This window comes from Pseudorca crassidens, chromosome 17 (genome assembly GCF_039906515.1).
Source record: "Pseudorca crassidens isolate mPseCra1 chromosome 17, mPseCra1.hap1, whole genome shotgun sequence".
Lineage (NCBI taxonomy): Eukaryota > Metazoa > Chordata > Mammalia > Artiodactyla > Delphinidae > Pseudorca > Pseudorca crassidens.
In genome coordinates, this window is record NC_090312.1 from 57,894,495 (window position 1) to 57,908,207 (window position 13,713).

Sequence of the window (13,713 nt, forward strand, 5' to 3'; positions counted from 1 at the left end):
AACAACTATCAAGACAGGAACACACTCCATCAATTAGCATATAGGCTGCCTAAAATCATAATAAGGCCACAGACACCCCAAAACACACCACCAGATGTGGACCTGACCACTAGAAAGAAAAGATCCAGCTTCATCCACCAGAACACAGGCACTAGTCCCCTTCAGCAGGAAGCCTACACAACCCACTGAACCAACCTTAGCCACTGGGAACAGACACCAAAACCAATGAAAACTACGATCCTGCAGCCTGCAAAAAGGAGACCCCAAACACAGTAAGTTAAGCAAAATGAGAAGGCAGAGAATCACACAGCAGATGAAGGAGTAAGGCAAAAACCCACCAGACCTAACAAATGAAGAGGAAATAGGCAGTCTGCCTGAAAAAGAATACATAATAATGACAGTAAAGATAATCCAAAATCTTGGAAATAGAATGGAGAAAATACAAGGGAAGTTTAACAAGGACCTAAAAGAACTAAAGAAGAAACAAACAGTGATGAAGAACACAAAAAATGAAATTAAAAATTCTCTAGAAGGGAGCAATAGCAGAATAACTGAGGCAGAAGAACGGATAAGTGACCTGGAAGATAAAATAGTGGAAATAAATACTGTAGAGCAGAATAAAGAAAAAAGCATGAAAAGAAGAGAGGACAGTCTCAGAGACCTCTGGGGCAACATTAAATGCACCAACATTCGAAATATAAGGGTCCCAGAAGAAGAAGAGAAAAAGAAAGGGACTGAGAAAATATTTGAAGAGATTACAGTTGAAAACTTCCCTAATATGGGAAAGGAAATAGTTAATCAAGTCCAGGAAGCACAGAGAGTCCCATACAGGATAAATCCAAACAGAAACATGCCAAGACACATATTAATCAAAATTTTAATACAAAGAACAAATATTAAAAGCAGCAAGGGAAAAACAACAAGTAACACATAAGGGAATCCCCGTAAGGATAACAGCTGATCTTTCAGCAGAAACTCTGAAAGCCAGAAGGGAGTGGCAGGACATATTTAAAGTGATGAAAGAGAAAAACCTACAACCAAGATTACTCTACCCAGCAAGGATCTCATTCAGATTTGACAGGGAAATTAAAAGCTTTACAGACAAGCAAAAGCTAAGAGAATTCAGCACCACCAAACCAGCTTTACAACAAATGCTACAGGAACTTCTCTAGGCAGGAAACACAAGAGAAAGAAAAGACCTACAATAATGAACCCAAAACAATTAAGAAAATGGGAATAGGAACGTACATATCAAAAATTACCTTAAATGTAAATGGATTAAATGCTCCAACCAAAAGACATAGACTGGCTGAATGGATACAAAAACAAGACCCATATATATGCTGTCTACAAGAGACCGACTTCAGACTTAGGGACACATACAGACTGAAAGCTAGGGGATGGAAAAATATATTCCATGCAAATGGAAATCAGAAGAAAGCTGGAGTAGCAATTCTCATATCAGACAAAATAGACTTTAAAATAAACACTATTACAAGAGCCAAAAAAGGACACTACATAATGATCAAGGGATCAGTCCAAGAAGAAGATATAACAATTGTAAATATTTATGCACTCAACATAGGAGCACCTCAATACTTAAGGCAAATACTAACAGCCATAAAAGGGGAAATTGACAGTAAGACAATCATAGTAGGGGACTATAACACTCCACTTTCACCACAAAGCAGATCATCCAAAATGAAAATAAAGAAGAAAGCACAAGCTTTAAATGATAAATTAAAGAAGATGGACTTAATTGATATTTATAGGACAATCCATCCAAAAACAACAGAATACAATTTCTTCTCAAGTGCTCATGGAATACTCTCCAGTATAGATCATATCTTGGGTCACAAATCAAGCCTTGGTAAATTTAAGAAAATTGAAATCATATCAAGTATCTTTTGTGATCACAATGCTATGAGAGTAGATATCAATTACAGGAAAAAATCTGTAAAAAATACAAACACATGGAGGCTAAACAACAAACTACTTAGTAACCAAGAGATCAATTAATAACTCAAAGATGAAATCAAAAAATACCTAGAAACAAATGACAATGAAAACAGAATGACCCAAAATCTATGGGATGTAGCAAAAGCAGTTCTCAGAGGGAAGTTTATAGCTCTACAAGCCTGCTTTAAGAAACAAGAAACATCTCAAATAAACAACCTAACCTTAAACCTAAGGGAATTAGAGAAAGAAGAACAAACCCCCCCCCCCAAAGTTAGCAGAAGGAAAGAAATCAAAAAGATCAAATCAGAAATAAATGAAAATGAAATGAAGGAAATGATAGCAAAGATCAATAAAACTAAAAGCTGGTTCTTTGAGAAGATAAACAAAATTGATAAACCTTTAGCCATACTTATCAAGAAAAAAAGGGAGAAGACTTAAATCAATAGACCCGGAAATGAAAAAGGAGAAGTAACACCTGACACTGCAGAAATACAAAGGATCATGAGAGATTACTACAAGCAACTATGTGCCAATAAAATGGACAACCTGGAAGAAATGCACAAATTCTTAGACATGCACATACTTCCGAGCTGAACCAGGAAGAAAGAGAAAATATGAACTCACCAAACACAAGCACTGAATGTGAACCTGTGATAAAAAAAACTTCCAACAAAGAAAAGCCCAGGACCAGATGGCTTCACAGGCGAATTCTATCAAACATTTAGAGAAGAGCTAACACCTATCCTTCTAAAACTCTTCCAAAATACAGCAGAGGGAGGAAGACTCCCAAACTCATTCTACTAGGCCACCATCAGTCTGATACCAAAACGAGACAAAGATGTCATGAAGAAAGAAAACTACAGGCCAATATCACTGATGAACATAAATGCAAAAATCCTCAACAAAATACTAGCAAAGAGAATCCAACAGCACATTAAAAAGATCATTCACCATGATCAAGTGGGGTTTAACCCAGGAATGCAAGGATTCTTCAGTATATGCAAATCAATCAATGTGATACACCATATTAACATATTGAAGGAGAAAAAACATATGATCATCTCAATAGATGCAGAGAAAGCTTTTGACAAAATTCAACACCCATTTATGATAAAAATCCTCCAGAAAGTAGGCATAGAAGGAACTTTCCTCAACATAATAAAGGCCATATATGACAAACCCACAGTCAACATCGTCCTCGATGGTGAAAAACTGAAACCATTTCCTCTAAGGTTAGGAACAAGAAAATGTTGCCCACTCTCACCAGTATTGTTCAACAAAGTTTTGGAAGTTTTAGACACAGCAATCAGAGAAAAAAAAAGAAATAAAAGGATTCCAAACTGGAAAAGAAGGAATAAAGCTGTCACTGTTTGCAGATGACATGATACTCTACATAGAGAATCGTTAAGATGCTACCAGAAAACTACTAGAGCTAATCAAAGAATTTGGTAAAGTAGAAGGATACAAAATTAATGCCCAGAAATCTCTTGCATTCCTATACATTAGTGATTAAAAATCTGAAAGAGAAATTAAGAAAATACTCCCATTTACTATTGCAACAAAAAGAATAAAATCCCTAAGAATAAACCTACCTAAGGAGACAAAAGACCTCTATGCCGAAAATTATAAGACACTGATGAAAGAAGTTAAAGATGATACAAATAGATGGAGAGATATACCATGTTCTTGGATTGGAAGAATCAACATTGTGAAAATGACTCTACTACCCAAAGCAATCTACAGATTCAGTGCAATCCCTATGAAACTACTACTGGCCTTTTTCACAGAACTAGAACAAAATATTTCACAATTTGTATGGAAACACAAAAGATCCCGAATAGCCAATGCAAACTTGAGAAAGAAAATGGAGCTGGAGGAATCAGGTTCCCTGACTTCAGACTATACAAGAAAGCTGCAAGAATCAAGACAGTATGGTACTGGCACAAAAAGCAGAAATATAGATCAATGGAACAGGATAGAAAGCCCAGAGATAAACCCACCCATAAGGTGACATATGGTCACCTTATCTTTGATAAAGGAGGCAAGAATATACAGTGGAGAAAAGGCAGCCTCTTTAATAAGTGGTGCTGGGAAAACTGGACAGCTGCATGGAGAAGAATGAAATTAGAACACTCCCTTACACCATACACAAAAATAGACTCAAAATAGATTAAAGACCTAAATATAAGGCCAGACACCATCAAACTCTTAGAGGAAAACAGGCAGAACACTCTATGACATAAATCACAGCAAGATCCTTTTTGACCCACCTCCTAGAGAAATGGAAATAAAAACACAAATAAACAAATGGGACCTAATGAAACTTCAAAGCTTTGGCACAGCAAAGGAAACCATAAACAAGACGAAAAGACAACCCTCAGAATGGGAGAAAATATTTTCAAATGAAGCAACTGAAAAAGGATTAATCTCCAAAATACACCATCAGCTTATGCAGCTCAATATCAAAAAAGCAAACAACCCAATCCAAAAATGGGCAGACCACCTAAATAGGCATTTCTCCAAAGAAGATATACAGGTTGCCAACAAACACATGAAAGAATGCTCAACAACATTAATCATTAGAGAAATGCAAATCAAAACTACAATGGGATATCATCTCACACCGGTCAGAATGGCCATCATCAAAAAATCTACAAACAATAAATGCTGGAAAGGGTGTGGAGAAAAGGGAACCCTCTTGCACTGTTGGTGGGAATGTAAATTGATACAGCCACTATGGAGAGCAGTATGGAGCTTCCTTAAAAAATTAAAAATAGAATTACCATACGACTCGGCAATCCCACTGCTGGGCATATACCCTGAGAAAACAGTAATTCAAAAAGAGTCATGTACCAAAATGTTCATCACAGCTCTATTTACAATAGCCAAGACATGGAAGCAACCTAAGTGTCCATCAACAGATGAATGGATAAAGAAGATGTGGCACATATGTACAATGCAATATTACTCAGTCATAAAAATAAATGATATTGAGTTATTTGTATGAGGTGGATGGACCTAGTTACTGCCATACAGAGTGAAGTCAGTTAGGAAGAGAAAAACAAATACCGTATGCTAACACATATATATGGAGTCTAAACAAAACAACAACAACAAAAATGGTCAGAAGAGCCTAGGGGCAAGATGGGAATAAAGACGCAGACCTACTAGAGAGTGGACTTGAGGATACGGGAAGGGGGAAGGGTAAGCTGGGACAAAGTGAGAGAGTGGCATGGACATATATACACTACCAAACATAAAATAGATAGCTAGTGGGAAGCAGCCACATAGCACAGGGAGATCAGCTCAGTGCTTTGTGATCACATAGAGGGGTGGGATATTGAAGGTGGGAGGGAGGGAGATGCAAGAGGGAAGAGATAGGGGAACATATGTATATGTATAACTGATTCACTTTGTTATAAGGCAGAAACTGACACACCATTGTAAAGCAATTATACTCTAATAAAGATGTTAAAAAAAGAAAAATGAATGATAATTATGTGACATTATAGAGGTGTTAGCTAGAACTCTGATGGTAGTCACATTGCAATGTATAAATGTATCAAATCAACATGATGTACACCTTAAACTTACACAATATTATATGTCAATTTTGTCTCAATATAAATAGATAAATAAATAAATAAATAAATAAGATAAACTAATTAAAAAAAAAAAAGCCCTGCTAGTTAAACCTAATATTCAACATGTTTTCTTTTGATCTCCATTTCCAAATTTTTTTCACATTTCTGCTCTCCATTCAATAAGTTAAATATACTTCCTCTCCATTAAATTCACACATTATATTTATGTGCTTTGGTTGGTTTCACTTAATATAAGAACCACGTGTATGTTTAGTTTAACCAATTATTTCATTATACTCTAATTGTGAAATATAACATTAACATGGGGGAATTGTTTAATATATATTTAAAATTAACAAATATTACTAAAAGCAATGCCTGTGAATCTCCACTGAGGGAAATACAGAGAATGTTAGCAGTGCCCTGCCATGTTGAGTGCTCTGTCTCAGATACCACACATTACGCCACCTCCAAGAAGATCCCTCTCCCCTCAACAAAAGATTAGAACCTTCATTTTCAAAAGGTTCATAAAGTCCAAAGGAAAATTAATAAAAGATATACTTCTAGATACATCTTGCTGAGATTTCTGAGTTGAGATAAAGAAAATACTAACAAGGGATAGAGAAGGATACAAACATCAGTATTTAAGTAGAATACTAGAAGTGGTTAAGATGTTAGGATATTGTACATCGGATACTAAGAGAAAAAGAAATATAGTTAACTAATTTAGACCAAGTCAAAATATGCATATGTGGGGAAAAATAAAGACTTCTGTAGGTATGCATAGATTCAGAAATTATATTATCCATTTACCCGAAGTAATTATTTTAGAAGCAACCTAAAACCTAAGAATTAAAGGAGAATGGATATAACTAAAAAAACTTACAAAATTTTAAATTAAGTCCTAATGTGTAGTAATGACAACAGACACTTGGAGTGGTCAAAGAAGCACTAAGTACAGAGTATATGAGAAAGAAAAGATATAAAATACATAAATATTTAACAGAAGCTGGAAAATAAAACTCTAACATTTATGTATAAAACTTGAGCTTGTATGGCAGAGAAGGGTGGTGGAGGAGGAGGCAAGGTGGTTTGGGAGTGATGAAATAGAAGCTTTCTAAAGTTCATGTCTTGGCAAAGGAGACCAGAATATACAATGGAGCAAAGACAGCCTCTTAAATAAGTGGTGCCTGGAAAACTGTACAGCTGCATGTAAAAGAATGAAATGAAATTAGAACACTCCCTAACACCATACACAAACATAAACTCAAAATGGATTAAAGACCTAACTGTAAGGCCAGACACTACAAAACTCTTAGAGGAAAACATGAGCAGAACAGTCTTTGACATAAATCACAGGAAGATCTTTTTTGACCCACCACCTAGAGTAATGGGAATAAAAACAAAAATAAATAAATGGGATCTAATTAAACTTAAAAGGAAACAATAAACAAGATGAAAAGACAACCCTCAGAATGGGAGAAAATATTTGCAAATGAAGCAACTAACAAAGTATTAATCTCCAAAATATACAAGCAACTCATGCAGCTCAATATCAAAAAAAACAAACAACCCAATCAAAAAATGGGTGAAAGACTTAAATAGACATTTCTCCAAAGAAGACATACAGATGGCCAACAAACGCATGAAAAGATGTTCAAAGTCACTAATTATTGGAGAAATGCAAATCAAAACTAAAATGAGATATCACCTCACACCAGTCAGAATGGCCATGATTACAAATCTACCTACAATGAATGCTGGAGAAGATGTAGAGAAAAGGGAATCCTCTTGCACTGTTGGTGGGAATGTAAATTGATATAGCCACTATGGAGAACAGTATGGAGGTTCCTTAAACAACTAAAAGTAGAACTAGCATGTGACCCAGCAATCCCACTACTGGGCATATACCCTGAGAAAACCATAATTCAAAAAATACATGCACCCCAATGTTCATAGCAGCACTATTTACAATATCCAGGAAATGGAAACAACCTAAATGTCCATCAACAGAGGAATGGATAAAGATGTGGTACATATATACAATGGAATATTACTCAGCCATAAAATGGAACAAACTTAGGTCATTTTTAGAGATGTGGATGGACCTAGAGACTGTCATACAGAGTGAAGTGAGTCAGAGAGAAAAAAACAAATGTTGTATATTAATGCATATACATGGAATATGAAAAATTTGGTATAGATGATCTTATTTACAAAGCAGATATAGAGACACACATAGAGAACAAACATACAGATACCAAGGGAGAATGGGGGGATGAATTGGGAGATTCGGATTAACATATATACACTATTGATACTATGTATAAAATAGATAACTAAATTAAGGCAGTTGAGAGGGAATAGATAGGAATTAAAAGAAAATTCATTAAGCAAGCATAAGGAAAGGAAGAAAAGAGGAAACAATAAGTTAAATACTTGGAATTAGGATGGAAGAAATATAATCCAATACATTTGTTAATATAATAAATGTTAAAATATTAAACTTCCCTGCAAAAAAAAATACTTTCATATTGCTTTCAAAAACAAGATCCAGGTATATGTTGTTTTAGGAAATATGCAAAAATAAAGTGACAGTGTTATGGGTTAAAATATTCTACCAAAAGATATGTTGAAGTCCTAATCTCCAGTGCCTGTAAATGTGACCTTATTTGGAAATACATCTTTGCAGATATAATCACAATGAGGTCATTAGGGTGAGTCTTAATCCAATATAACTAGTGTCTTCATAAGAGAAGGAAAAGAGACACAGACACAAAGACATGGGAGAAGACCATGTGATGATGGAAGCAGAGATTGGAGTGGTAGGTCAGTAAACCAAGAAATGCCAAAGATTGCCAGCATACCAGAAGCTGAAAGAAAGGCACGGAACAAACTGTCCCCTAGAACTTCCAGAGACAGAGCACAGCTCTGCTGACACTTTGATTTCAGACATTCAGCCTCCAAATATCTGTTGTTAAACCATTCAGTTTGTGATAATTTATTACACTTGCCCCAGGAAACTAACGACAAAGAAAGGTGGAGAATAAATGGATATATTAGGGAAATGCAAACCAAAAGAGAGCCTTATCAGTAAAGGATCAAGCAAAGTATCAAACAGAGTAAAATTCTAGGCTAAAGATAGTAAATGAGATATTATATAAATAAAAGTTACGATTCTCCAAAAAGTTATAGAGAGGCAGTGTTTAAAAGGGCACAGACTAAAGAGCCTATACTCTAGACACAGATGCTCTAGAACCAGGCTGTAGTTCCTGGCTCTGTTATTAAATATCTCTGTGACTTTAGGGATATTCCTTAACTTTTCTATGCCTCATTTTCTATACCTATAAAATGGGAATGATAATAATACTTCACTTATAGGCAGTTATGAGAAACAAATGAATTAATATATGTAAAATTAATATATTTAAATGAATTTATATGCACTAATATATAAAAATACATGGTTAAAACAATAGTTATCATAGAACAAACACCAAAAAAGTTAGCTATAATTTTTCTCCTCTTATTATTATAAAACATCATATAAAAACCATCCAAGCAATGTGGGATATAAAATAAAACCTGAAGAAAAGAAGAACTTTATAAAGTCACTATCTGGTAGAGGATTTTTAAACAATCACTTTCAGAATTTGACATATCAATTTGCCACAAAAGAACAAATTCTACAGAGGATTGGATGATACAACCAACAAGGTAAAACAAACACATAGTATTATACTAAAAGCAGAAAATATATCCTATTTTCCAGACAAAATCTCATTATTATGAAACCAAGAGAAATTCTTAATAACATCCTTAAAAAAGATTTTATAATTCTCATTCTCTCTCCATGACCCAAGAAAACTAGAAATCAAAAAGCCAAATGCAGCTTAAGCATTTGAATATTAAGATATTTATATCAAAATAACCACTGTAAAATACCACTCTTCTCTGCATCACTCTGTTTTATGGCAATCAAGTGGCTGAGTTGTACAAAACTGCTCTTGCCCAAGAAGGGCCACCATCCATTGGTTCTAAACCAGGGTGGTACCATCTCCTTAAGGAAGATTTAGAAATGTATAAGGGTACACATTGTTGTTACAAAGACTGAGGAGTGCTGTTGGCCTTTCAGGTTTGGAGATCAGGGATGCTAAATGTTCTGCAAAGCTTGGAATACTCTTACACAATGTAGAACTGCCATGGCCAAAATATCAATAACGTTTCCATTGGTAAACATTGTTTTAAAAGTGACTACAGGGCAAAGAATCCACAGGTGCTTAAGATATTTCTATTTGAAATTAAGTTAACACTACTAGGGTAAAAAAGTCTTCTATAAACCTAGCAGGCAATTCAATGTTCAATTTTCCACAGCAAGAACCAAATTCAAGAAACTTCTTTGTTTTTGGACAATACTCAGAGAGCATATAAGACTGTTTAGAGATTGTTGCAGAATCTCATTTTCTTTTATTACTAAGACTCAAAAAGGGAATTCACATTTTTTATTTATAGAATAATTAGATAAATGTATAAGTCAGTACATATGGAACTGTAAATCTATGTAATTTGCTATTTAGGTTATATTAGCTAAGTCAAGTTCTGAGTGCACAAAACTTTGTTACTGGAAACATTAGTGCTTCCGGTAACTACATCTTGCACATTCTCATGTAAAAACAAAGTATTTCAAAAACGTTCTTTCTTAGTATTTCTGATGGCACTAAGACAGAAGGCAATGTTCTAGAGTAGATAGTATATAGGGATGAAAATGAAAAAAAACATGAGTTCTAGTGTTGGCCCTACCATTTACTATGTGAACTTCTCTGTGCTTACTCATCAGTGACATTGGAATAACAGTATTTGCCTTATTTGTCTTGAAAGATTGAGATGCAGAGTAACTATAAAATCCCTACAATGGCCTGACAAGCTGCCCTGGAACTCGCCCTCCCTATACCTTATTTCCTGCCTAATTTCCTCTTTCTCCCTCTGCTGCACTGGTTTCTTGTTCTAATGTAAGATCTCTGCACTGACCTTTCCCTCTACCCAGACACTCTACCCTTGATAGCTTCAAGCCCACCCTCTCACTCCCTTACTTCCATGAGGTCTCTGCTGAAATGCCACCTTGTCAGAGAGGCAGTCATACATCATCCAATGAAATACAGTGCTCCCAACTTTATTCTACTTTATTCTTTTACATAGTGATGATCTACTGTGTAACACCTCAGATTTTACTTTGCTTGCTCTTGTCTGTCTTTTCTCTGTAGAATGTAATCTCAAGAAATGCAAGAAATTTTGCTATCCTTTCCTTAGGAATAATATTCTACTAATAAATTAGAGTTTTCTGAATCTGTCCATATAAAAATTTAGCAATCTGTTTAGTTGGGAAGTTTGTATCTCTACTTTTTACGAATTAATGTGAAATTATATATTATTTTTTAAGACATTACATGTTTTCAGACACATAATTCTCATGATTTAGAATAGTATGGAAAGTTACCCTTTTAACCTGTCTACTCTGCCTATCTTAATTATCCCAGTGCTCAAATATTCAAAACATGCATTGAATTTGCATACTGTTTCCCTGAAAAGATACTATATTCACTCTATTTTGAAGTGAATTTTTTTCTTCATTAAAAGCAACATGTTATATTTCAAGACTTCAATATGTCACAAGCTAGGTGGGCCAAAAGCATATTATTTGCTCTAATAAAACAGTTTTCTACTGCAGTGTAGTGTAGTGGAAAGCAGAGACCATTTCTTATACATTTTACATTTCTCTCATATATTGTACACAGCAGATGCTCCATAATCATTGATTAATTTGAGTATAGACATTCATGCAGTGATAAGTACCCCCCCCCCTTCTTTAAAGAGAAATAAAATAAAGAAGATACTTACGTTTAGAGCCTGATGAAGAAGATCCACTGGCAGTAGATTTTGATCCCCCTTTCATGGAAAAGGCTCCTTTCCCCCTGCGAGTTGTTACAGCCACTCTGGGACGCTTCAGCGGAACTACTGCACGGGGAGGTGGAGGCACACGCCCATGGTAATCAAATAACCTTCACAAAATACAAACGTGGCTGAGAATTGGTTTATGCCTAAGTGTTCTATCAAATGTGTGAGACAATTAAGAGAATGGCCTTGTAAAAAATGTCAATAAATGTTTTTGTTATCATTGTTGTCCTCAAGAAGATTCATTTTTCGCTAAAGAAACAGGATGCTAATATAGTCTATGCTTTCTGGGCATCAGAATCTGACCCTTAATATGAATTCATTTTTAAGGTATGAAAGAACAAGGAGTTTTTCAATATGTTGAAATTATGTCGACCTTCATTCCCAAGTATATTTCTTTTCTTGATTTAACAGATTTATCCATTTTAGGAACAGAAATATTCCTTTAACACATCAGATACTTATTAGCACATAAGTGTGAAAGGAGGAATAGACCATGCAGAATCAGGGACAAAGAAAATTACTGTATGATCAGAAAACAGCTCAGAAGGAAAAAAAAAATAGGAGTATGTCTAGTTTAAAGAGGGCAGCTATAAGAGACAAATCAATATTGTTCCTTACCTCTCTCTAAGGATTTCCTTAAGTAATGAAAGGCTCAGCTGACTACAGAAAAAAGGAGACTGAGTTTGAATGAAATGCCCATAGCATGAGGACAAACCTTTGTTGACTAAAGAACTGGTGGGAAATATTTATCAGGATAACTTTTTTACTATTCTGACTATTGGATAGACATGCAAATTGAGACTAGAGATATTTGTAGTTAGCTATTAAAAAATTCTCTAACAAAAAAGAATACCAGTAAAATTCTTTGAAGTTTCTGCTAAAAAGTGAAAAATGGTATTCACTACAACCAAGGCATTTCCATTAAACAATGAAAGGACTCAAAAGTATAAGAATATTTACTCATTTATATAAATATATAATTAATAGATTCAAAGTTTCATATTATTTATACTGCATACACATAACAAATTTTTGTGTGACTTAGCACATTTGAGCAGAATAAAAGGTTCAGAGAAAAAAATATGATATATATATTCTATTTGCCAGTGAACCAGAGATATTATTACTTTGTCCACTATAAAGAAAATAGTGTTATTGACTTAGAATGATGATTATTATGTAGTTTACTGTGACACCATTATATGGATTACATTCTCATAACTGCTTTAAAACAGTCAATAAAAATAATGTGAAAGACAGAAATGAGAAAACTAGAACAGTTTTAAATTTTAAAATATCTAAAACCTTCTATAATAGGTTATTTCATAAAATTACATCTCATTTACACATACAGATGGAAATATGATCATCTCTTTTTGGAAAATAGTAAATGAAATATAATAACAAGATAGGCTGTTTTCCAAATATTCATTCATAAACAATGAAAACTATGACACTATGGAGAAGAAAATTTGTATATAAAACACCTTTAAAGCAGAACTTAGTACTAGGATTGTCTTCTACATTAGAGAGCTACACTGTCCAAAAATGATTTGGAAACATGCTAGGGAAATACTAAGAGATGTCTGGAAAGGAAAATAAATGAAACGAGACAGAGTTAAAGAGAGGTGTCATCCTCTGTGCATAAGCAAAGTCCATTAAAGCCACAGAACTGCCAGCAAATAGCAGGTCATGGATGTCAACACATTATAGTTTGCTTCAAAAGATATAGACAGGATGAGGCTGAAAAGGGTTGTGAATCTCATTCATACCACTAAGGGCTGGAAAATCAAAAGGGTCAACTAAGCCTGCCCCTCATTTCAATCACAAAACAAAGTCTACATTACTTATTTATAAGTTGAAATCACAGAGCAACTTAAGTCAGTGAACCAAGATACTAAGACACTTTTCATGAGCTAAAACACCCAGAGCTATTGAGCGAAAAGAAATATGACAATTGACTGATCTCTCCCAGGGTAGAAGTTGCTGCTTGAGATGAATGGCAAGCTCTTTTGGAGGAACAATTTCCCCAGGACTTGAAAATGCAATTTAGCAGGTTCATTAAATAAACTAATCTATACACTGGGTTAAGAAAATTTCTAAAGCACAACTAAAATGTATAATGATGTAAAAATGCTATACTGGAAATGCAGGCCAAGTAAAGTCACCATATTCACTGCTACTTCAATTAAAATGCAATTCAATAATATTTTAACTG

At 34.5% G+C, this 13,713-nt stretch overlaps 1 protein-coding gene across 5 annotated transcripts in view; it reads right to left on the reverse strand.

Annotated features, from left to right (window-relative positions):
- Positions 1 to 13,713, reverse strand: part of RALYL (RALY RNA binding protein like) — an 822,874-nt gene that overhangs the window by 93,311 nt on the left and 715,850 nt on the right. For 3 of the 5 annotated variants that reach the window (XM_067711969.1, XM_067711971.1, XM_067711967.1), the window contains 2 exons: positions 12,114 to 12,155; positions 11,439 to 11,599 (listed from right to left, as the gene is read on the reverse strand). In XM_067711969.1, coding sequence (XP_067568070.1) covers positions 11,439 to 11,599; positions 12,114 to 12,155 — 203 coding nt within the window. The remainder of the gene's footprint in view (positions 1 to 11,438; positions 11,600 to 12,113; positions 12,156 to 13,713) is intronic. The other 2 variants (XM_067711970.1, XM_067711968.1) reach the window with 1 other exon arrangement.